A 23,563-nucleotide genomic window follows, 5' to 3' on the forward strand; every position below is an offset into this window, starting at 1 on the left:
GCATGATGCTAATTAGATATGATAACAGGCACCCGTTCCTTAGGCACTATGGAGTGAATCCACACACACATCTGCTTCAGCTGCTACGTGATAAATCACATCAGAAAGCATTTTACACCTTCAGGAAGAAGTGAAGGGCCTGGAGGTGCAAGCTGGACTTCCATTATCGCCCAGCCATAGCAGACCAGTAACAACCACTCTGCAGCACAAAAGCTGAAGTTATTCTAACACATACCCAGCGCTGGAAAGAAGCATCATATCCCTGCCAAAACACCCACAGAGCATCTTTTCCATCCTTGCAACCATTTACCTTACGTGGCCAGAGACTGCAGAAGTGCTAAAACACCATTAAAGTTTGAGAGACTTGAGTAAACTCGGCACCTTGTAAACCGAAGCACTAGCTGAATAAATTGAGAGCACCTGGCTGGAAGCACCAGGGAGAAGCGTGTTTCCATGGACTAATGCTTTCCATTCACGGAGGGTATGACTAAAGGAGAAGGGAAACACAGAAACTGCACAAGAACTTCCCAGAAAAGCCAAGTACAGATGAGTGCACCCCTTCCCTACGCACGGCCAGCGCGCGCGTCCCCTCGGCACCCCCGGCCGCAGGTACGCCGGGGCCACCGTGCCCCTTGGCGCTCACCGATCCACAGCTTCCACATCAAAGCAAAACCTCTTCTCGATGGAGTCGGTTTTCCGCCGCGTGCAAGATTTGAGGATAACAGCTTCGTCTTCTCCCTGAGAAGAAACAAAACCACAGATAAGGCCGAGAACAATCAACCAACCATGTGCGTGTTCCCAGCACCCACTGCGCTTTCAGTGAACACGTTCAAACCTGGGGGGATACAGCAACGTCAGCCTGCTAGAAATATATATTTATATATCTGACATGAGGACTTGTCTTTCACCTTGCAAACATGTTTAGTCCAAACTCTCTCACGAGGAGCCCTCCTTTCAGAACACACATGATTAAATTTGTGCATTAAGGACCCTGCGACCCACACTTCAGGCAGGCAGGGAGTGTGGAACCACAACTTTTGGGCAAAGTCGGTTTTATTTTCCATTGCTGAACAACGCATCACAGACCTGGCTGTCAATTTTCACTCCAGGCTGCATTTCTGGCAGCATTCTGCAGACGAGAACTCTTAACGAGAGCAAACATATCTTAAAATCTTTATTAGATAACAAATCAACGACAAAGCCATTCTCACATCCAAGTTGCACTGGATTTGGACACGCCGAGCAGTGATCCGGCAGGATCCGCGTGCACTGCTGTCCTCTGCTGGAGAAAATCCCTGCTCAGTCCCTGCCAGCACAGACACTGCTCCTTCTGAAATTTTTAAAATCCACGGATGACTCAATAGAAAATTAATTCTCAATGAGTTCCTGGAGATGGCCACTTTTCTGTGCTCTCTGTGCTGTTCTTGGTGACACCTTGGCTGACCACCCTGTTCCCTGACATCATCATTTTTCCAGGAAACATATTTAGAATCATAGAATCGTTTAGGTTGGAAAACACCTTTAAGATCACCGAGTCCAACCATTAATCCAGCACTGCCAAGGCCACCACTAACCCACGTCCCTAAGCACCACACCTACACAGCTTTTAAATCCCCCTAGGGATGATGACTCCACCCTGACCCTGGACAGCCTGTTCCAGGGCTTGACAACCCTTTTGGTGAAGAAATTTTTCCTAATATTCAACCTAAACCTCCCCTGGCACAACATGAAGCCGTTTCCTCTTGTCATGTTATTTGTTACTTGGGAGAAGAGACCAACCCCCACCTCACTCCAACCTCCTTTCAGGGAGTTGTAGAGGGCCATGAGGTCTCCCCTCAGCCTCCTCTTCTCCAGACTAAACCCTCCCAGTTCCCTCAGCCGCTCCCCATCAGACCTGTGCTCCAGACCCTGCACCAGCTCCGTTGCCCTTCTCTGGACACACTCCAGCTCCTCAGTGTCTTTCCTGTGGTGAGGGGCCAAAGCTGAACCCAGTATTCGAGTGTGGCCTCACCAGTGCCGAGTACAGGGGGATGATCCCGTCCCTGCTGGCCACACTACTCCTGACACAAGCCAGGATGCCGTTGGCCTTGGCCACCTGGGCACACTGCAGCTCACATCCAGCCGCTGTTGACCACCCCCCCAGGTCCTTTTCCTCCGGGCAGTTTTCCAGCCGCTCTGCCCAAGCCTGTGGCGCTGTGTGGGGTTGTTGTGACCCAAGAGCAGGACCCGGCACTGAGCCTTGTTGAACCTCATGTGATTGGCCTGGGCCCATCGACCCGGCCTGGCCAGACCCTCTGCAGAGCCTTCCTGCCCTCCAGCAGATCAACACTCCTGCCCAACTGGGTGTCATCTGCAGAGTTACTGAGGATGCCTCGGTCTCCTCATCCCGATCATTGATAAAGATAGTGAACAGAACTGGCCCAGTACTGAGCTCTGGGGAACACCACTTGTGACCAACTGGATTTAACTCCATTCACTCTTTGGGCCCGGCCATCCAGCCAGTTTTGATCCAGTGAAGAGTGCACCCGTCCAAGCCTTGAGCAGCCAGTTTCTCCAGGAGAATGCTGTGGGAAACGGTGGCAAAGTCTTTACTAAAGTCTAGGCAGACAACATCCACAGCCCTTCCCTCATGCCCTAAGCAGGTCACCCTGTCACAGAAGGAGATCAAGCAGGACCTGCCATTCATAAACCCATCCTGACTGGGCCTGATCACCTGGTTCTCCTGTACGTGCCTGACACTCAGGATGAACTGCTCCATAACCTTCCCTGGCACCGAGGTCAGGCTGACAGGCCTGTAGTTACCCAGATCTTCCTTCCGGCCCTTCTCGTAGATGGGTGTCACACGTGCTAACCTCCCGTCACCTGGGACCTCCCTGGTGAGTCAGGTCTGGTGATAAATGGTGGCAAGTGGCTTGGTGAGCACCTCCGCCAGCTCCCTCAGCACCCTGGGGTGGATCCCCTCCGGTCCATAGACCTGTGTGTGTTTAAGTGGTGCAGCAGGTCACTGACCATTTTACCCATCCCTGTCTTCCAGCTCAGGGGGGTGGGTACCCAGAGAACAACTGATGTCACTATTAAAGGCTGAGGCAATGAAGGCATTAAGTACCTCAGCCTTTTCCTCATCCTCTGTCACTATGTTTCCCCACGCATCCAATAAAGGATGGAGATTCTCCTTAGCACTCCCTTTGTTGCTAATATATTTATAGAACATTTTTTACTGTCTTTTATGGCAGTAGCCAAATTAAGTTCTAGTTGTGCTTTGGCCCTTTTAATTTTCTCTCTGCATAACCTCCCAACATCCTTGCAGTCCTCCTGAGTTGCCTTCCCCTTCTTCCAAAGGTCATAAACTCTCTTTTTTTCCCTGAGTCCAGAAACCTCCTGGACTGGTTCCTCTCCACTGCACTGTATTTCCAGCCGACGTCTGGGAGGTTGAAGTCCCCACAAGAACAAGCGCTAGCGATTGTGAGACTTCTCCCAGCTGCTTATAGTATATTTCGTCTGCCTCTTTGTCCTGGCTGGGTGGTCTGTAACAGACTCCCACCACACTATCTGCCTTGTGGGCCTTACCCACAGCTCCTGCCCATAAACCCTCGACTCTATCAGCACCATCATTAAGCTCTAGACAGCCAAAAGATTCCCTGAAATACAGGGCTACCCACCACCTCTCCTTCCTTGCCTGCCCCTTCTGAAGAGTTTGCAGCCACCCCTTGCAGCGCTCCAGTTGTGCGAGTCATCCCACCACGTTTCCATGATGGCAACTGTGTCCTAGTTTTCCTGCTGCACAGTGGCTTCCAGCTCCTCCTCTTTGTTGCCCATGCTGCGTGCGTTGGCACAGAGGCACTTCAGTTGGGCTACTGTTCCCGCCATCTTTTTGGGGGAGAAGCCCTAATTCCTACATGGCCGTTCTCAGGTGTTTCTGTGGTTTCTAACACATCGGTAACCCTCGCATCTCTGCTGCCACAAAAGACCAGAAAAAGGACCCTGAACAGACCCGGGAAGACAGACCTGAGGGAACTCCCTGCAGAGCTTCCCCCAGGGGCCAGCAGAGGCCACGTGCCTCCGGTCCTCCCCAGCCTGCCCTGCTGCTGGCACTGGGTTGCTCCCAGGCTGCCCAACTCCCCGCCCGGTATTCAGGGAATGCCCCCACTTCCACCCCACTAATATCCGGCTGCAGCCACAGCCCGAGGCACATTCACGAGGGGTTGATACCACGGGCAGTGTCCTCTGTGACCCAGCAGCGATGGGTCCCCTCCTGCAGCACCGACATCGCCTGTCACTTGGCTCCAGGCAGACCCCGAAATGCCCCGGCACTGCGGCCACAAGCCCCTGGGCTGCTCCACGCCCCGACACCCGTGTCAGTCATCACCGATAGACCCTGCAGCCCGGAGGGAGCTGCCCCAGTGTAGGCAGGATCAGGCAAGCCAAGAGACCCCCGGGCGAGCAGCCGCAGCGGCGCAGTGGCTGGCACAGCACGCCAGAGCAGGGCTCCTGCCCGGCGTGAGAAGGGCTCGTGGTCATGCCGGCAGCGCCCGCGCCCCAGGGAAGCCGTGAGATGAGAAGAGGCTGCATGAAACACAGCGCAGCCGCTGATGATTACAGGGCTGGGATATTTTAAGGCTGAGTTATAATGAAGATGCTCCGAGGCAAGAGGAAATGAATTTTAAAAGCTGTCCTCCCCACGGCTGGCTCCCTTTGCCAGCAGGGAGCCGTGCGGCAGCCTGTCCAGCCACCCGAGGCGCTCCCCTGCAAGAGGATAATGTTTGCAAACCGTCCCAGCCAGGAACATTCCGGGGGGGATCTATTGTTCCTGCTGTATAGAGGAGCAAAGCCAGATCCAGCTACAGCTGCCCCAGGAGCAGTGGGGCACATGGCGTGCGCTGGCCCCCCACGCCCCACATCCACTGCTCCCCCCCCTTCCCTGCTCCTCCACAGCCCCTCGGGGGCCAGGGCAGCTCCTGCCTCTCCTGTGGCTCCACCTCAAACAAAAAAACTTCACTAGCCAAGTCATAGGCATTGGGGAAGGAGAAAAATCATGAGCAGGTTCTCCTCTCCGGGCCTCAGAGCAGGAATGAGGGGCTGGGGAGCTGGCGCCGACGGAGCTGGAGCATGGTGGGTACGCAGGGCACGACCCCGCTCTACTCCCAGCCCCCAGACAGCCCCAGTCTCACCGGGCATGGTGCAGCGGCACCACCCACCGTGTGCCCAGCACCGCCAGGAATGGCAAGAGAGGAACCGAAGACGCAGCTGCACACGTTTCAGCTTTTAAAGGTCTCTCCTTTCACAAACAGAATTAAATAAGTAAAGGACAGACCTAAAAGCAAGAGGAGAAAGGCCCAGTCTCAGCCCAGAGGCAGCTGCTGCAACCTTGTCCTTACAAATAGCTGTGTGCAGACACCAGCCTGGGATATGGAGCTGGAGCATGAAACAGAGCCATGACCAAGGGGCTCTATCCGCTTGGGAAATCAGCTCTGCCTTCAGCACAGCTGACAGTTTCCAAAGATCTGTGAGGCTTTGGGAGTTTGCTTGTCCTTTTTTTTTTTTTTTAATTCCCCATGAGGCACCCGCTCAGCCTGGAATGAATCTGACCTACTTCATCTGTTTTTGTGTCACCTTGCTAAAAACAGTTCCCCTTGAGCACTGGGAGAACGTGCGGGCAGCAGCTCCGCGGTCCCTCCCAGCACACCCCCAGGATACAGTCCTGCTGCCTGTCGACACTCACCCCTTTTCCTCCAGATTTCTGGTCAAACGGCACCATCGTGATCCGCTTCGACTCCCTCTGGTACGTGCAGTAATGCTTCACCCAGGAAGTCCCAAAGTGACCTACAAAGCAAAAGCCGGTTTTATTCCCAGAACTAGTACAGTTTCAGTGCCCTCCCGTTAATAACCTGTTGTGTTTAACAACCATTTAACATGACAGATTTCTGTACCTATGGTTCTGGTTGGACTTTGCAAGAGGATTAAGCATTATTACCCCCTGCTCTGTTCAGGAGAAAGACTTTTAACAGGTCCTGGCAGTGATCTTCCCTCCCAGGGAGAACCTGGCTCCCACATTGCCACCTTAATATCCCACCCACCGGGCCGATCCCTCTCTCCCACAGATTTTGGAGCCTCCTGGGTCATCCTTCATGCCCCACATGCTGACGAACCACCTTCCTCCGCTGCCCACTCGCCGCATTGCCCTGGCAGGCAGTTCCCCACCCCGACACTTACGTTTCTCCTGCACGTAGAGGTAACCCTCCATCGTGTAAGGGCTGATATTCTTGTGCTCATGAGGGTTCTCCTTCATTTTCTTCATCAAAGACTCAACCTCTGACCTCGTTCCTTCAAAACGATTCCTTGTCTGCAAATTAAAACAGGAATGCCTTCTCCAGTGTGTGGGCCCAGCGAGGAGGGACCCTGCAGGGGTGGAACCCCAGAGCTGGGTCACCACAGCCCCTGTGGGAAGTGGGACCAGGGAGGCCCACCCTCAGCCACAGGACAGATTTTCTTCCTGAGCCTGGATTTAAGCTAAAAGAAAAATATTACGACAATTGGCAAGTTGTTTGTATTACGAGTTTTGTGAAAAAGTTGTTTCAAAAGAATTAAACCTGTCTGTGTCCCTGGGAGAAAAAGAGTAATTTTATAACAAGAGAGGAAAGCAAAGCTGCAATTGTTTGGCCAAAGCCCTGCACACCCGTTCAGCGTGCAGGCACCGACCGCGCACTGCCCACGGCCGCAGCCAGCCGAAGGGCTCTGCTCCACAGCCCGCAGACTGCGACAGCAAAAAGCGCTGCACTTCCCAGAACCAACAGCGCTTTGAAACACTTGCAAAATGGTTTGAAACCCTCACTAAAAATCACAGGGCACACAGCAACGTCTGCCCAGGGACGTTGGGCCTCTGCGCTTGGTATGTCCTAGGGAACAACCTGCCAAGCAGGCTGTGTACAGGATGAAGCATTATTTACAAAAAAGAATTTGCTTTCAATGACACAGTCAAAGCCTTTGCTTGATGGCACACAAAAAGGGATAATACAACCTTTATTAAAATTTATCAGAAGTGTTAGTTAGCCCAGCGGGATAGTCACGGCGACAGGCACTTACGTTCTGGATGCTGATTGTCAGCTCTGTCTTGAAATCGCTGAAGTCCTTTGCAAGCTCGTAGCCGTGGTGGTAGAAGGTGAAAAGCCCCTGCAGAAAGGCCAGCAGCTGCGTTGGGGTAAAACGAATCAAGACGGTCAGTAGAGACCCACAGCTGCATTCAGAGCAACCGCTGCCAAGGGGAAGCGTCCCTGCAACGCCCCAGGGTGGAGGGGCCAGCTCCATCCCTGCCAAGATGCCCTGTTCCTCGTTTCACTTGCAAAACCTCCTCTGAAGGCAAAAACTCCCAAAGCCGAGTCTGTGCCTCCTTCCCCCAAAACCAAGGCAAGCCCCTGCCCCAGGACCCCTTGTCCCTCCCCAAGCCCCGGGCGCAGGGAGAGCAGGGCCGGGAGGTGTGAGGCAAAGCAGGCAGCACGCTGCCCGTCCCTGCGCTGCACCGCTCCCCACGCCGAGCTGCTCCCGGCTCAGCAGGAATTACCTTTGCAAGGAGTCAGGGAGGTTTGTCACTTCCCAGAGGAGCTTTAAAGGACTTAGTACCTGAGCAAAGGTAGATCTTAGAAAACTTTTTTCTTCCTGTTTTGTCACTCCCACACTTTCTCCCTTGTGGATGTTACAGTTCTATTTTTTTTCCCCCCAAAATCAAGCCTATTTTAATGTTAATTGCCAGCGGGCCCTGCAGTCCAGCCCACCATGACAGAGGTGTCCACACAATAAAAAATGAAATGTTCCCGTCGTGCACGTGGCCACTGAGTCAGCAGCTCCACACAGCGGGGCTCACACAGGTGCTTCCTCCCCCCAAATCTCCCTCTGAGGGAGGGCTGGCGGGGTGAGGCTGGAGACCCCCCAGCCATCCCACTGCAGGGATGCCCCACACCGAAGCCTCATTTCCCCCAAGCCCCAGCTCCTCCACGCAATCACCCAGTTTTTTGGAGGCTGAGGCGGTTCAAGCGCTCACTTACAGGTTCCACGAACTCAAACATCTTCCTCTCCTGGACCTCTTGCACCTTGGAGACATACTCGAGGGAGACTTCATAGAAATGCTGCCGAACCAGGTCCACCTGGCTGTCTGCCTGCAAGCGCCGGGGGGATTAAAGAAGAAACACAAAGTTACTACTGACCGGGAGCGCTCGGCCTCGCCACCAGAGGACATCTGGGTCTAATGGGAACGTGTCCGTGCAGAACAAATTCAGCTTCAGACCCCAGTCCAGGGCTGAACAGATGGCACAGCTCTTTCTTCAGCTAAAAATGACTCATGTTCTCACCTCCCTGACAGCTGTGTAGAAAAGCACGCATTAGAAGCGAGAAAAATGAGAAGTCACTGCATACTTGACAATAAAAGGCAATTCTCTGCTTTCTGGAAAGCGCCACAACGGGTGAATGTCCGGAGCGTCCCAGGGCCGAACCGGGCAGCACACGCACCCACCACCCTCTCCAGCGAGCGTGTCACTATGGTGGGTCAGCAACAAATCCCCTCTGCTTTGCACGTAAAGCCCAAGTGAGCGAAAATAGAAATATGCCCCAAAAATGCATAAAAATAAACCTTGGCACGCAAGCAGAGCAGAGCTGCTGCACTGAAAGCAGGGTGAGGGACACAGGTATCCCCAGCACACGCTGCTGCCACGTTTGCAAGTGACACTTTGCACAGAGCAACCCAGCGTGTCAGCGAGACCCTCGCTGGGCCCAGGCAGAGCCGCGCCCCCGGGCAGGAGGATTCGCTGCACCGCACATCCCATCGGGGCTGGACGTAGGGCTGCTGCCTGCAAATTCAGGTGGCAAACACCTGCCAGCATTTGGGCAGCAGCTGGCTCCTGCTTTTCTGTGTGACACTGCCACGAAACGGCCCGCGTTCCCCACGACCCGCCAGCAGCCTTTGTGCTGTGCGCCCGCGGCGCGCGGGCTGAGCTATTTAGCAAACTGGAGTTCTGAAAAGCAGAAAATATGATGCAATCAAATAACTTTGCCAGGAGTTAAGTGGCAGATTAGGTTCTGTGTGTTATTTAATTGGTCAACAGCCAAAGCAGCAGAGAATTCCCATGGTTTCCTCCTCTCCCTGCCCCGCTGCAGCAGTTGCACATGTGGCCGCTATCGCCCTCCAGATGTAGACAGCGGGAGGAGGTTAGGAAATATAAAACACCAGATCTCCCGGACACAAACGCTCTTCCCTTAGGGCATCAGTGTGTCTAGTGAAGCTTTGGACTGCTCATAAACGGGGGTGTTAACTTCCCTAAAACGATATCACCCCGTTGGCACCTTTTGTGTGCATACATCTGCCGTGGCTGCAGCCCCCTGCCCGGGAAGCCCCTCAGTGGGCAGGGAGCAGGGCGGGCAGGGAGCAGGGCGGGTGCCAGACGGGGCGAGTGCTCCCACGTGCCACTGGATGCTTCATCCACGTTTCACAACCCACACACTGAACTGCTCTTTCACAGGCACCCCCCTCCTCGGTGGGGCTTGAGCCACCAGAACCAGTGAATATCTTCTAGCTCCCCAGGGGAGAAGGTCCCAAGACTTGAACTTGGGAGCTGGCTGCAGCCTCCTCCAGCCTTCGCAGCCAAAGTCAATGTTTGGGGTGGAAAATGCCAGCAGATGGCACCAGCAGCCAGCGCTGCTCCACACGCACCCGCAGCGCATCCCGCTGCGCCAGGCTCCCGGGCAGCCCCTCCAGGCCATACCCTGCCCAGGGCACGGGATCACACCTCTAAAAGTCACTGCTGCAACCTCACAGGCACAAGCGGCTCCTTCCCTCCCCAGAAAGAAATCCTTCCGTTCCCGTGTCTCACAATAGTGGTTCAAACACGAACTAAAACAGGCTTAAAGGGTTAGTTAAAAGCCATGAGAATGGGACTCTCCATCTTCTGGGTTCTTAAGTTATTTACAAACCCAGAACACCTACGCAAGGACAAAGCTTGCAGGCATGTCAACCCTGACTCTCACCCCTCTTCAACCCTGATTTGGCAGAAGATGATTATTTGTGCCACAGATAGATCCGTTCTCTTGAGTCCCCAACTCTGCCGGGCACCATACCACCACCGGAACTATCCCAGAGTAGGAGCCATCCCCAGTGCCCACCAGTTCCCCCAGCAACAGCTCGGCAGCACACCAGCATCGTGCCCAAAGGCAGGGACACACACCCAGCAGGGACCAGCCCAGCTCTGGGCCAGTGCAGGGAATTCCAAACTTGGAAGAAGTGACTGAAAACTCAGCATACTCATCCAGGAAGGCATTTGGCACGGCAGCTCACTGCATCCTGAGTCAGTAACAGGCTCCTAAAGCAGTTTTAAAGCCTGATCACTCCTCCTGTGAAGCCCAAAGCCAGCGCAGCCACTTTCAGAGAAGGAAACTAGACATCCGTGATTCGTGCTGGCACAAGGGAAGCCTGCAGCAGAACCAGTTCCCTTCTGTTATGCTCTTTAATTACAAACTCTCTCTCCTTTTTGATTACTATCCTTTTTGGGATCTCTCTGATTTACTCATCAAAATAGCTCCGTCCCCTTTGATTAAAGGAAGAGGGGAAAATCCACCGCTCGCAGCCAGAATGAGGGGAAAAAATTAGTTTACAGCCAGAAGAACCAATGCTGTAAGCTGCGCAAAGCATTCAAAAAGCTGAGTTACAGCTAGACATGGAGGACCAGAGGTTGCTCTCACCTCCTGAAGCTGGGATTCTTTCTTCTTAGAAGACAAGTTTAAGTGCTTTTCTAGGACACCACAGTACTTCTCCGTCTCCTTGTCGTATTTCTTTTTGGCATCCTACAAAATAGAACAAAAAGTGTGATGCTGAACGCAACGGCACCAGAGCAGCCGTGAGGCTCCACGGCATCCCTACGGCATCAGGCAGCACCGCAAGTCCCAGGTGGAGTTACCCCCATTCTGCACAGCCCGAGATGGGGCCCAGGGGCATCACCTGGAAGCGGGTGAAGCTGCTTTTACCCGTGAGCACCAGGCAGCTCCAGGAAAGCAGCTCACACTGCCAAAATCCAAGACTCGGGGGAGCCCCTCCTCTATTCCCAGGGCCCGAGGCTTGGCAAAACATCCAGATCCAGGGCAGGTGCAAAGATACCCAGCGAGGAAAGCGTTTGCTACCCGCTAACCAGCACATCGTCACAACTTCACATCCCATCCCTGGCCGCCCCTTGCATGAGCTTATCCTCTGTGTCACTTGGGACGATGACACGGAAATTTGGCTGCTTGTGGCCCTAAAGGAGGATGTCAACCTTAACTCTTCTTTCGCACCTCTCATCCCAGCCTCGCCACCCCGACTCACCAGTACAAAATCCACCGCTGCCACCTGTTAATAACCAGCCCCTTATGAAGCAGCCCTCTTTGTCTTTTTTTTGGCTGCCAGAGCCAGGACAGCCTGGCTGGGCTGGGCCGTGGCTCCCGTGCCAGCGGGGAGCCAGGCACACTGCTGCCATGCAAACATGGCCCCGCCGGGCTGGCATGGGCTTCTTGCAGGCAGCAGCAGGTTGTTATAACAACAGGAGAGCCGCAGACAGAGGTTTTCATTTCAGAACAAAGACAGGAAAGAAAAGGGGGCCAGGCTGTCTCACAGACGCCCTCAGCCACACCGCAGCTTCCCCGGGCTCGCCCGTCCTGCCACAAGTGGTCCAGATTCCACTCAGTGACATGGCGGGGGTGGAGAGCACAGACTGGGGGGCTCAGGCAACGGAGAACCCCTCTAAGAAAATGCTAATTCATGCTTGGAGTAAGAAAAAAAAAAAGTTCACTTCAACTGGCATGCGATTTTTGGCCCTTGGGATGTTAGTTGGTTGTAGGTGGACTCAGAACACTGAGGCACTTTCCCAGGAGCTGAATCATCCCCATGTGCACCCCGCAGCGGCGCAGCACCCCCCCTCCCACACCCCTGGGGGTGATGCAGCACGTCAGGTCCCGGGGCCACCACCACGGCCATCACCGCACGGCTCTGGGTTCCACTCCTCAGCCCCAGCAGGGTGTCCCAGAGGGCATGGTGCTTGGGGCAGCAGCAGCTCACCTTGGCAGCCCCAATCTGCTCCTTGCGAAACTTCTCCAGCGGCGTGATCAGCACCTCGCTGGCATTCTCGATCTGTGGGCAAAGACCAGCACAACTCACCCACCACCTTCTGCCCAGCTCAGCCCCAGACACCCAAGCCACTCACAGCCTTTCCCAGAAAACTCCCCTGCAGCCCACAGGAACCTCGACACTTCACCCCCTCCAGTCCTGCATCAGCTGAGGTCCAGGGGGAGGCCGATGGGCTCGTCCCACCAGCACCGGCCATTTTCCAACAGCAAGACACCATTACTGATGGTCTTCAAGTGTGCCCCCAAATCCAAGTTCACCCTCTCTCCCTCTGCTCTCCCCTGGGCAAGGGAAGGGGCACCCGGGCTTGCCGCATGCCACAGTGCCCCGAGCACCACAACCACCCACCGCAGCAGCACCGGTGCCGCCAGCCGCCCCGTTCCCAGCAGACAGGGCCATACCATGCGCATCCGCTCATCCTCCAGGTTCCGCAGCACTGTGGCAAACTCCTGCAGAGACTTGGCTGGAAGGGACCCATCCACACAGTTAAAAACATTTAACAACGTTTTCTTTTCTTTTTAAATTAAGAGCGGGACTCGACAAGGTTTTTTTGTTTGTGCTTTGGGGGGCTTAGGAGGTTGGTGGTTTGGGGGGTTTTATCAGCTTTGCTTTCTCCCTAGGAAGGTTTCCTGGTAGCAGAGCATCCCCTGCGGGGTGTTCTCCCCTCCAGAGAGGAGCACTGCACCTTCATCTCAAACCTGTCTTCCCCCGCAGCCGGTCACTGATCTGGCTCGGCATCAGCCTCGGCCGCGCTCGTCGCATGAGCAGCAGCTTGCCAGCACATGCGTCGCAGCAAGGGGACTTGGATGAGAAAGCGATCTGTGCTGGGCACAAATAAATAAGCCAAGATAAATCAGGGCTAAAGCTCATTTGCTCTCCTGCCTCCAGATGATGTGCAGAATAAACTCACAAAGTTCAGCTGGTGTGGAAGCAGGATAACATGGAGCGAAGCGGCTGAAGCTGCTGCCCTGCGCCATGAGAAGCTCCATGGTGGGAGCTTGGAGGGTGCTGCCAGGCTGGGCACTGCTGGCTGCTGCCCACTCCTTCGCTCTTGCAGCCGGGCAGTGAGGCTGCTGCTCCCCTCCTGCACAGCACAGCCTCTTGCAGGGTATTTCAACATGGCCACATCTCCAGATCCCTGCTCTCCAACACCAAAGGGACGGATAATCTAAATGGTTTCAGATACAGGCAATCTTCTTCCTTCCCTATCTGGCAGGGATAGATTTAGGCCAAGAAACAACTGATTTCCTTGGGAAGGCTTTGCTGATGCTGAACCAGGAGAAACCTCTGCCAAGAGGAACCTCTGCCATTTCCAGAATGCAGGAAAGCACCCAGACAAATCCCCAGGCCCCTCAGTGTCCTCGTGTGTGTTTCTCCCCCATGCCCTGCTCAACTCAGGGATCTGGATTGTGGCTTCAGGGCTACCCAGCCCCCAGGACTCACCTATGCAGATCTCGTCATCCGTTTCAGCATCGCCGATGCAGAGGAACTTAAACTCATTGAGGGAGTCTGCAAACTTGCGCTTGGCCGCCGACAGGTCTGCCGAGAGAGCAGGAGAAGGGAAAACACAGACGTTAGAAAAGGGAAAAGCCCACCAACAGCACAACACAGGCGGATGCGTCCCATGGAGGGACCCATCCGACGGGACCCCCCCAGCACCGGGGAAGCCCTAAGAGCACTGCCATTCTCCTGCACTCTCCCCCAGGGATGGGGCTCTGAGGGGTCCCGGCCAGCACTCGCCAAAATACACTAGAGGAGATTAAACCTCAAAATACCGTGAGAAGTATGTGGGAGCTCAAGCCCAGTGCCACAGGGCAGCGGGAAGCTCCCCACTGCCCCCCAAGAGACGGCACCTCTGCGCAGCCTCCCCGAGCTGCTGAACGAAGGCACCACGTACGGGTGATAACATCGAGGTTTATTGCTTTCCAAGCTGCAGATTCTCTCCGAGATCTGAATCCTATTAAGTTCTTACTTGCAGTGACCTGAGCGGATCCAGGATTGGCTTTTTGAACCGGCCCCGTAACCCTGCGCACGCAGACACACGCTCCCGGGCACCGCAGGGCAGCCGGCTCGGAGGGGAACTTGAGCAAGGCGAGGGACTGCAGGCACATGGACAGTGGTAGGAAGACCTAAAGCTAATTCCCCTGAGCATTTCTTCATTCAAAGTCCAAACATTCCGTGGTTTTTCTTCCTTTCCAAGCACAGGTGGAAAACATGCATGTGTACATAAAGACTGTTTCCTCCTCTCGCACACCAACAACCAAAAGATAACCGCAGAAGAATTCAAGTGCTTTGCTTTCCCCATGGGATAAGGGAGTTCGCAGCTTCCTCCAAGCATTAAAGCTGTTCTCTGAGTGTCTCTACTTAAAGCCCTGGAGCTAATCCTGCCCACAGCTCCATCCCTGGGAGAGGGAAAGCACTGGGAGCTTTCCCGGTGGAAAAGTACAGCGGAGGCTTCTCCAAGGTGCAGTCAAGGAGCCACAGCCGCGGGGGCCCGGGAGCGGAGTATCCACGCTTTCAAAGCATGGGTCAGACAAAATGGCATTTGCATTTTGCTCCCTGGACAAAGCAACAGGCACTGCTGATAGCCTGTCCATGCCCGAGGCTGCCGGGAGCCTCTGCACCTACGAGAGCGGACCAGCCATTTTTTGGGGCAGGTTCTAGGGTGCTCCCGCAAGGTTCCAAAGAGGGACTCATGGGAGGTGGGAGGCTTTGCTCCAGCTCCATTGCCGTGAAGCAGGTGAGGGACACCAGAGGCACCAGGCCAGCCCCTGGGCAGCTCTCCGGGCGCACCAGGGAGGGGGGCAGCTGGCTGCACCCCCGGAGAAGGGCAGGGCAGGGCTGGGGGCCGGCTGGCAGCACCCCCATCCTCTCCTCCACACGCCTGTGCTGGTGCTGTCTGCAGTGGAGCAGCCCCTCTTCCCTTACCGGGGCAGCTGGAGGGCCTGGGGACTTTAACCCACTCCCTGGAGCCGGGTGGCCTCCTGCCTCCTCTGGAATACTCACAGAGATGACGTTAATGATTTAAGGAGCCATTTCCTCTCCCCCAGCTCCGTGCTGACCGACAGCCACACTCTCCCCGCCGCATACCATGGCCTCACTGACAGCCCACCCGCAGCACACATGGCACAGTCCCAGCCAAACCAGCCCTTCTGCGACACCCCCATGCCCACCGGGCAGGACCCTGGAGCCGAGGCTGCTCTGGCACAGGATGAACACCCGAGGAGGGCTCAGCTCCGGCGGCCCAGGGCAGGGGCACTGCCAGCACTCCTCGCCAGGGCCGTCCCGCCCTGCAGAGAGCGAGGAGAAGGCCGGGGCTCTGCAGCCACCAGGCCCGAGCCAGAGCGAAGCCACGAAGTCTTCGGAGCTGGCAGCACCCGGCAGTGATGGCCCACAGTGCTTATAAATAGGGAAGGGGGAGAGGGAGCGACATTCCCGGTGCGACAGCGATAAAGGAGGATGGTGGGCAGCCACTCACTGAACGACACGGCCAAGTCGCAGGGGCAAAGTGGATGCTAAAATTAGCAGCAAGTTCAGCCAGAAAAGGAGAGAGGGGCACCCGCAAGCGAGGAGCTGGCGTGGAGGGGCCCCATTGTCCTCTCTGTCAGACCCTCCCACACTCCTAGCACACCATTTTCCTAAAAGCTTGAACCTCTCATCTACATTTTGGGGAAACAACCCTCCAGTGGAAGCAGCCAAAGCTCCCAGCTGCACTACAGGCAGGGATGCGTGGGGAAAGCAGGGTGCCCCCTCCGTGGGCCAGCTCAGCTCCTGAGGCTTCTTATTCCCCGGGGCTGTGGACGAGCAAACCCAAAATCCTACAAAGGCTCCAGACAAACTTCTGCTTCCTCTCATTCACGAGTAAAACCACCCAGACCCTGTACGTGAGTCACAGCCGGGCTGCGCCAAGGGCTGTGAAAGTTTTGCTTCCAAGTTCTCCAGCTGGCTTCATCAACCACAACATCAGGGAAAACCACCACAAAGCCAGAAAAATCCTCCTGCCTGAGCGACACAACAGCTCGGGGTCCAAGGACAGAGGCCGGGCAGGCAGGGATGGATCCAGGGCTGTGCAGGCGCTGGCAGAAGCAGCGAGGCTTCAGCGTGCCTGCGGGGACAGGGACGGAGGTTCCAGCCCACAGCCCTGCTGCCAACAGGTCTGTCCCGGGCCCGTCGTGAGCATCTCCAGGGGTGGCAAGAAAAGCACCATGTCTGGCAGAGGCATCCCGGGAGGTGAAAACAGCTGCTGAAACACCAGGAGGGTCTGGGGTGCTGCCATGGAGCCACATGCCTGCCTGCACCCAGGATCCGAGACAAAACCACGTGGAGAAAACACTGGCCAAGCAGTAGCAAAACAGATCCGTGTCCCGCCTGCGAGGCAGTGCCCATGTGCGTGGGAAGGCAGCGGGGCTCCTCTGCCCGCACACACAACACGGTGAGCGCGCCTCAACTACCGGCTCTGGTCAACAGGCACTGGGCTCCAGCAACAGCCACACGTGGTGTCCAACAGAGCACCGTGCCCACCTGTCCTCCCCTCCACTCCGTCCTCCTCCTCATCGTCACCTCCCAGGGCTCCCCAGCCACAGCCCCAGGCTGGCGGGGACGGGATGATCCCTGTGGGAAAGTCCACTTGACAGAAAACAGGCACAGGCAGTGCCTGCCAGAGGCCCAGCTGCGTAGCTACAGCAACCAATAATCTAAATAAAATGCCGCTTTAAAAGTGATGTATCAGCTCGTTACTGCAATACAGGGTTACCCACTCAGCCGTTCCTGGGAGCAGCCGGGCAGCGCTCCCCTTCCCGAGCACTTTGTTCTTCCTGGAAGAGGGTTTGTGACCCAAACCGGGTGCAGTGGGGGAGAAAACTGCAGAGGACGGGACGAGTGACGTGGAAGGAGACGTCACCTCGCAGAGGGACCAGCAGGGGCCTGTCCCGGCCAGGAGGGAGCCGGAGCTGAACTCCGAGGTCTGACCCCATTGGCAGGTCGGAGAGCAGCAATCGAAGCACCCGGCATCGCTCATCCATCAGCATGGCAAAGCTGAGCAGCAGCAAGGGCACAGGCAGGGGATGGGCCTCCGGGCTGCTCCCTGCCCGCTGTGGCTCCATCGCTTCCTGCACAACTCGCAGCTCTGCTTTTTCACTGACCAGTCCTTTCGTAGATGTTCAGGAGTCAATTTTGGCCGTGGCCCTGGGATGCTGCCACTCCGCCCCCATGGCAAGGGACGGAGCATCTCTCCGAGATCTCCACTCACCGCAGGACCAGTGCAGGGGAAGGCTCCCAGCAGGACAGAGGGCAGCTGCCTGCACCTGGAAGCTGCCTCCATTAACCCCTTTGCCCATCCCTCCTCCCTCATGCCCGCGTCTCCCCTGGCACCCCACACCTCTCCTCCTCCCTCCACCAGCCAGGGAGCCGGGTGATCCCTGGTGGAGTTCCCGTCCCAGCCTCACACCTCCAGGCACCAGGGGTCCCTCCAAACCCGGCTGATGCCAAGGTTCCTCCAGCTCACAGCAGCCCTGCAAGGGATCAGCAGCAAGGGAGCACTCGCACTGTCACTCCTCCTGGATCACCCCGACAGCCCTCCTCCTCCTCCTGCTCCTCCTCAGCTATTCAGAGTTAAATCTTCTTTCTGGGAAGTGGTTGCTGTTACTGTAACGAGACTGAAGTGGCAGTTTTTTACAAAAAAGGCCCCTTCCAAAGGAATTTGGAACTATTGAAAAAAGCCATTTACAGACAGAAGACGTTGTGATTTCACAACCGCGTGTACAGCGCCCCGGGTGCAATGGGGACAACCCCGTCCCAGCCCCCAGGCGCGGGTCTCCCCCTCTTCCCGGGGCGCGGGCGCCAGATCTGCCACATCCACGGTTCGTGTGACGGCACCAAGAGCTTCAGCCACTTTGGGGAAGTCATTCGCGCCGCAGGCTGCCGCGAGCCACAACCCTGCCACGAGCTGCTCCCTCCCACTCACCGGCTCCCAGCTCTTCCCCCAACTTTATTCCTCAGCCGGACATCTCACCTCTGCACAACACCCCTATCCCCCCTCTCTTTGCATTCTGTGTTTAAAACAGTTTCAGGCTTTGCCAAAGGGACCACAGAGGTAACATGAGCTGAAACCTGAAAAGCCTGGGACTTTTTCCCTTGAATCAAAATTTATAAGGGGCTGAGGAGAGATTGCTACTCCCCCACTTGGGTGCTTTTCCTGGCTGGGATGGATGGCTGGGAAACGTGACCACAGGACACAGAGGGGAACCATAACACACCAAAATGAGACATCCAGAAGACAGACATCCCCTCCTGCCTGCTGCCCGCCGAGGAGTGCGGTGCCCCGGCCAAGCAGCGCGTGTTTGAAAGATCAGTTTGGCCAGGGAAAAAGTTACGCTGCTGGCTCAGAAAGCAGGGGCTCCCTGCAAAGTCAGCTTTGCAGCCAGCTTGTTATTTAAGCTGGAAAAAAGCAAAAATAGCTCTGGCTCAGCTGCACTATTGGGGCACCCGGGACAGAGGATGCTGTGGGTGGGTCAAGTGAAAAACAAACCTGGTGAGCAATCCAGGAGCAAAGGGTTAATGCTGCTGCAAAGGGGGCAAGAAAAGGATGCTGAGGAGGCCAGTTGCATGCTGCAAGGCATGTTCCAGCGCTCTGGGTGCCTGACAGAGGTTGTGCTCACACAGAGCAGTATTTCTACACTTCCTGCAAAGAAAATTGCTTAATAGCCTATATTTAATGCTCAACTGGGCAACAGGAACCGAGACTCCTGCCCCTTCCTTCCCCCGCGGCAGGGAACGGCAGGGAACAGCAGGCTCAGGCTGCGTCTCCCGGAGAGGGACGGGAGGGTCCCCAGCAACGCAGGAGTCTGTCCCCTCCTCTGCCTGGCTGCCCACGGTGGCACTGCCCGTCCCCCCCTGGCAGCACCCGCAGCCCCAACACCCCCTCGGTGTGGCGGTGACCACTCCCAGTGGCAACCACGAGGCCAGAAGCCATCAGCTCCCCCCTCGTGGGTTTGACAAGTTCCTCAACACTTCTCCAAAACAATGTACGGTTTCACCTTCTGGCTACTTTTTAAGAAAATGCCTCCAGCCCTTCTTACTGCACGTGTGCCCGTGGGTGTGCAAGAGGGACGCACACCACGGGGTGTGCTGACAGGAGCTGGGCCTGCTCCCAGCGCCCTCACCGGGTGCCAACACACGGGCCAGCCTCTTCGCTCCTCCACGAGGAGCTGCCCTTTCAGTGCGATGGGTGAAAATGACGGGTCCTGCCTCCCCGGGACTACAGAGGTGAAGCCTCGGGGTCTGCAAAACGCTGTGGGATCTGCACACAGCAGACTCTGCACAAATGCAAGGTCTGACTGTCATCAGACATCGTCCGCCCGGGCTATGGGGGTAACACACACAGACACACAGAGCGCTGGCCGGTGACAGACCCTGGACAGAAACACTTCGGCACAAACAGCACAAATCCTGGAGCGACAGCTCAAGCAAAGGGAGCGGCATGGTCTCACTGTTTGCCGGGGATCTCACCGCGCAGGTGCCACCACCCCACGGCGGGTTGCCCTGTCCACAGCCACGGACACTGCTTTGGGCAGCGCTGCCACCACCAGCACCCGCAGCAGAGCAGGGAGGGGACCCCGAGGCAAACCCAACGCAACGTGCAAGCTGCTGCACGCGAGCCACGAGCCCCAGGTGCAAACATGAGCCCAGTGTGCAAGCCACAAGCCTAGCATGCAAGGCAGCAGCGGTGCTGCCAGCCCCGGGGAGGGGACGGGGGGGAATTGCAGCAGAGCAGCCAGGGGCAGCTCCTTGTCCCGCAGACCCCACGGGGTCACGGCCGGGTCTCCACGGGGTCCCACAGCGCACAGCTGCAGCAGGGGCTGGTTCCCCTCCACCACCACCTTGGTGGCCTGGCAGAAGCCTCCTGCGCTGATGCTGGGGCAGGATCCAGCCGGAGGACCTGCCCTGCGAAACAGCCCAGGTGCAGGAGCCCAGAGAAGGCAGATCTGGGGGGTCACTAGCAGAAACACCCCCACCCCAGTCCAGCTGCGGGTCACAGCATGGCTGTCCCACACCTCCCCAGGCTGCGGCAACCGGCACCAGGCAACGCCACGGCAGGCAGAAGCCAGCTGGGCTGGATAATCCAGGGAACAGCCGCTCTAATCAGCAGTCAAAACAGCCAGATTGTGGCCCAAGGGTGCTTAGGAAGTGGCAATATGGTGTCTGTCCCTGCAGCGAGTACCCGCTGTCGGTGAGCACCCGGCGACCTGGGGCTTCGGGCACAACACCGGAGCAAAGCCGCCGTGGGGTCGTGCACCATCCACCCCCCAGTGCTGGGCGATGCCCGGGGATGGGGGTTTGGGAAAGGTCAGGGCTGGAAACCGCCAACTGGATCCAGCCCACAGACACAACGCCAGCTCTCTGCTGAGGTTGGGACGCTCTGACCCAACCCCGGCCCTGCAGTTCATGTGGGAATCCGGCAACAAGTGCCTCGTGCCTGCAAACCAGCGCCTGCAGCCACCAGCGGCGGATTTCAGCCCTCACACGGTCCCAGCCCGTGTGCTGCTGGGGTCGGCATGAAGCATTGGGGCAGCATCATCCAATGCTTAATTTGTTCCAAGAGGTTTCAATCCTCCCTCTTTGCGCTTCCTCACAGAGGTCAGCAAAAGCCCCACTGCTGCAAGACGCCACAGCTCTGGACCCAGCACAATCCCCAAACTGCTTTCATATATAATTAGCAATGACTTGTTTATTAACTAACTTCTCTGCCGGGTGGTTGGAGTTAATCAGTGATTTAGAATGGGATTGCAGCTGCTGGCAGGTTCTCCCTCTGATTCATCGTTTGAGTAAATATATAAAACCAGATGAGCAGAGACTACCCCACCTCCAGCACAGCTTCTGCCATCATGTTCGTGCACCAAAGCCCACGGAAAGGTTGTCATGGCTCGGCACGTGCCGGAGATCGAGGTTTGAGGGTGCCCAACCCCGCAGGAGGTGATCCCAAGGACCGCTGCAACAGGCACGGAAGCCCCCAAGGCAGGGAGAGCATCGCGGCCTGGGACCCGCAGCACCCCCAGACCCCATTTTGTGCTTTTACCAAACTCACGGCCTCCAGTCAAAACGCCGCGCCCAGCCTTATCTCAGCAGCGCATGCGGGGAGGCCAAATCCCACCTCCTCAAAGCCCAAAACTTCATTTTACAGTGGAAAGCTTACAAATATGTACACCCTATGACCCACGCTTCAAGGGAAAAACCCAGAAATGCTCGGATGCGCTAAAACACAAGAAAAATTGAACTGGCCAAGATGGCCCCAAGACTGACGACCCGGGAGGTGCCACAGCTTCTGCTCAGCCTTTTACCGCAGCCATGGGAGCACAGTGCACCGCTGCCCAGCCAAGGCATCACCGTATGCCTCGCTTCACACACTCAACGTGGCTTCAGACGGCAAAATGTTTGCCAGAGGGACAGAGAACCCATTGTAGAATGAATGGGACTATTGACTGGGCTCAAATAGCAGATCAGATTTGAGTAACACGCTGAAGACATGAATTATTTCCATGGTATTTTAAGAGATAAAAGTTCCGTGCTTTGTGAAAAACAAAGTTAGCCCTTGGAAGGACTGCCTGGTTGCACAGCTAAAATTATCCCTGCGCTGCCCACCAGCCCAGCACCCTGGCCACGTCATCCTGCCACCCCCAAATCAATAACATTTGGAGTTATCTTGGGAGCCTTGCCAGGCCAGGACGTTTTTGCAAAGCTTCCCAAGATTCCTGATGAAAGGCACTGAAAATCCAAGGGAAATGAAGTTGGGTCTCCTGGAGAGATAGCTGGATTTCCAGGAAGATGGAGGAGGTTTTGCGTCCCGGGGACACGAGGTGGCCCTTGCCCACAGCAGCCGAGGCCACAGGTACCTGCCTTCAGCAGCCCCGTTCGAAGGCGAAGCTGCGGGGAAAAGGTGGGTTTGTTGGCAGTGGTTGACTCTGCCGGGGTTTCGCCGGGCAGGTCGTGCCAAGGAAGAAAGGGGACAGATGTAAAAAAAGAGATAAAGCTAGAAGGAAGCCCCTGCCTAGCTGTGGGCTGGGGCTGATGCCCACTTTGGAGGGGCAGGGGAAGGCAGCCCCTCTTGCTGCAGCGAGCACTGCCTCGCCAGCTGTAGCCCTGGGCACCGGCTCATTGGAGCTCCGGTGGCGAGCTGGCGCTTCACAGAAAACTTTAAAATCAGTGAAAACAACTTCAGGGAGATAAGAGCTGCGTGGGACGCTCAGAAACATCTGGTGACGGATGTATGAGGCATCACAGGCTCCCGCCTGCTCCTCCCATCGCCTGTACTAGAAATGGTCCAAACCTGCAAGGCGTGTTTTGGGAATGTGCTCCAAAACGCCCGTGGTGGTGGCTAGAAGCTGGGCTGATGGCAACGCCGCGGGCCTGCCAGCACATCCCGCAGCAGGGGCTTGGGGCACCGGCAGCGCAGGGGGCCAGGACCTGCCTCCTCCGACTCACGCTGATCCGGCCACTCTTCTGTTTCACAGAATCACAGAATCATCTCGGATGGAAAAGACCTTGAAGATCACCTAGTCCACTGACTGTTCTCAAGTACACCATATCCTTAATTATCCATATTTCCAGCAGCCGCCTCCTGGTTTGAGGAAGGCGATGGCTCATCAGAGCCCTTGCTCCTCTGACCAGACTCCAGACCGGATCTGTCTCCATTTCTGAACATTTTAGCCCGATGCAAAGGCCGCTTTGCCGCAGACGCTTTGAGCAGGGCTCTCACCACCGCTCTCCATCCTTCCTGTTCAGCTTTTCTTAGCATTTGCCCACCACTTCCTACAGCAGCAAAACCCAAACAGCAACATTCGTGACTCAGATCTTTATCGCAGGGTGGCTGAGACCTTTCAGAAACCCAGCGCATGCAAACGGCCGTGCCCATTCCCCCCTCCCCATGCCAAGGCAGCAGGGATGGGTTAACGAAGCAGTCCCCACTGCTGCCAAGGGTGGCACCCAAAGGGACCCTCACTTCAGCACCAAGCACACGAACCCTCAAACAGCGATGGGCTCCACGACCTCTCCTGGGAAAGGAGGATGTGGGGAGGCTCCCATCTGTCCTGCCCTCCATGGAAACTCTGGACTGTTTCCCTCTACTTGCCCAAACAGGATTTTTCAGAAGTAACTGCTCTGTTTAGTGCCCAGCACAGTTCAGCCCTGCCCCAGTTCTGCGTTAAGCGCGTTATTTGTGGGGAGGAAGGAGGCGCGTAACGAGCCGCAGCAGCTCTCAGTTCAGAGGCCCGGGTGGAGAGCGGGCAGAGACGATGCCAGGCGGGAGCAAAGGGAAGCGATAGAAAATAAAACACCTTGAGAAATCCAGGAGCAACCTACACACACCGGTTCAGCAGAGCACCGCGAGCTGTCCTTAGCTGAGGTTAGGACGAGGAAGGAGAACACAAAACCTGTGAATGA

At 56.3% G+C, this 23,563-nt stretch overlaps 1 protein-coding gene across 3 annotated transcripts in view; it reads right to left on the reverse strand.

The window, feature by feature from the left end:
- ARHGAP26 (Rho GTPase activating protein 26) overlaps positions 1-23,563 on the reverse strand; it is a 145,884-nt gene that overhangs the window by 110,345 nt on the left and 11,976 nt on the right. For all 3 annotated transcript variants that reach the window (XM_074838129.1, XM_074838128.1, XM_074838130.1), the window contains exons 2-10: positions 13,574-13,669; positions 12,532-12,593; positions 12,065-12,136; positions 10,720-10,821; positions 8,037-8,147; positions 7,081-7,185; positions 6,211-6,340; positions 5,720-5,820; positions 644-738 (exon numbers count right to left, since the gene is read on the reverse strand). In XM_074838129.1, coding sequence (XP_074694230.1) covers positions 644-738; positions 5,720-5,820; positions 6,211-6,340; positions 7,081-7,185; positions 8,037-8,147; positions 10,720-10,821; positions 12,065-12,136; positions 12,532-12,593; positions 13,574-13,669 — 874 coding nt within the window. The remainder of the gene's footprint in view (positions 1-643; positions 739-5,719; positions 5,821-6,210; positions 6,341-7,080; positions 7,186-8,036; positions 8,148-10,719; positions 10,822-12,064; positions 12,137-12,531; positions 12,594-13,573; positions 13,670-23,563) is intronic.

This window comes from Strix aluco, chromosome 13 (genome assembly GCF_031877795.1).
Source record: "Strix aluco isolate bStrAlu1 chromosome 13, bStrAlu1.hap1, whole genome shotgun sequence".
In the NCBI taxonomy this organism is placed as follows: domain Eukaryota; kingdom Metazoa; phylum Chordata; class Aves; order Strigiformes; family Strigidae; genus Strix; species Strix aluco.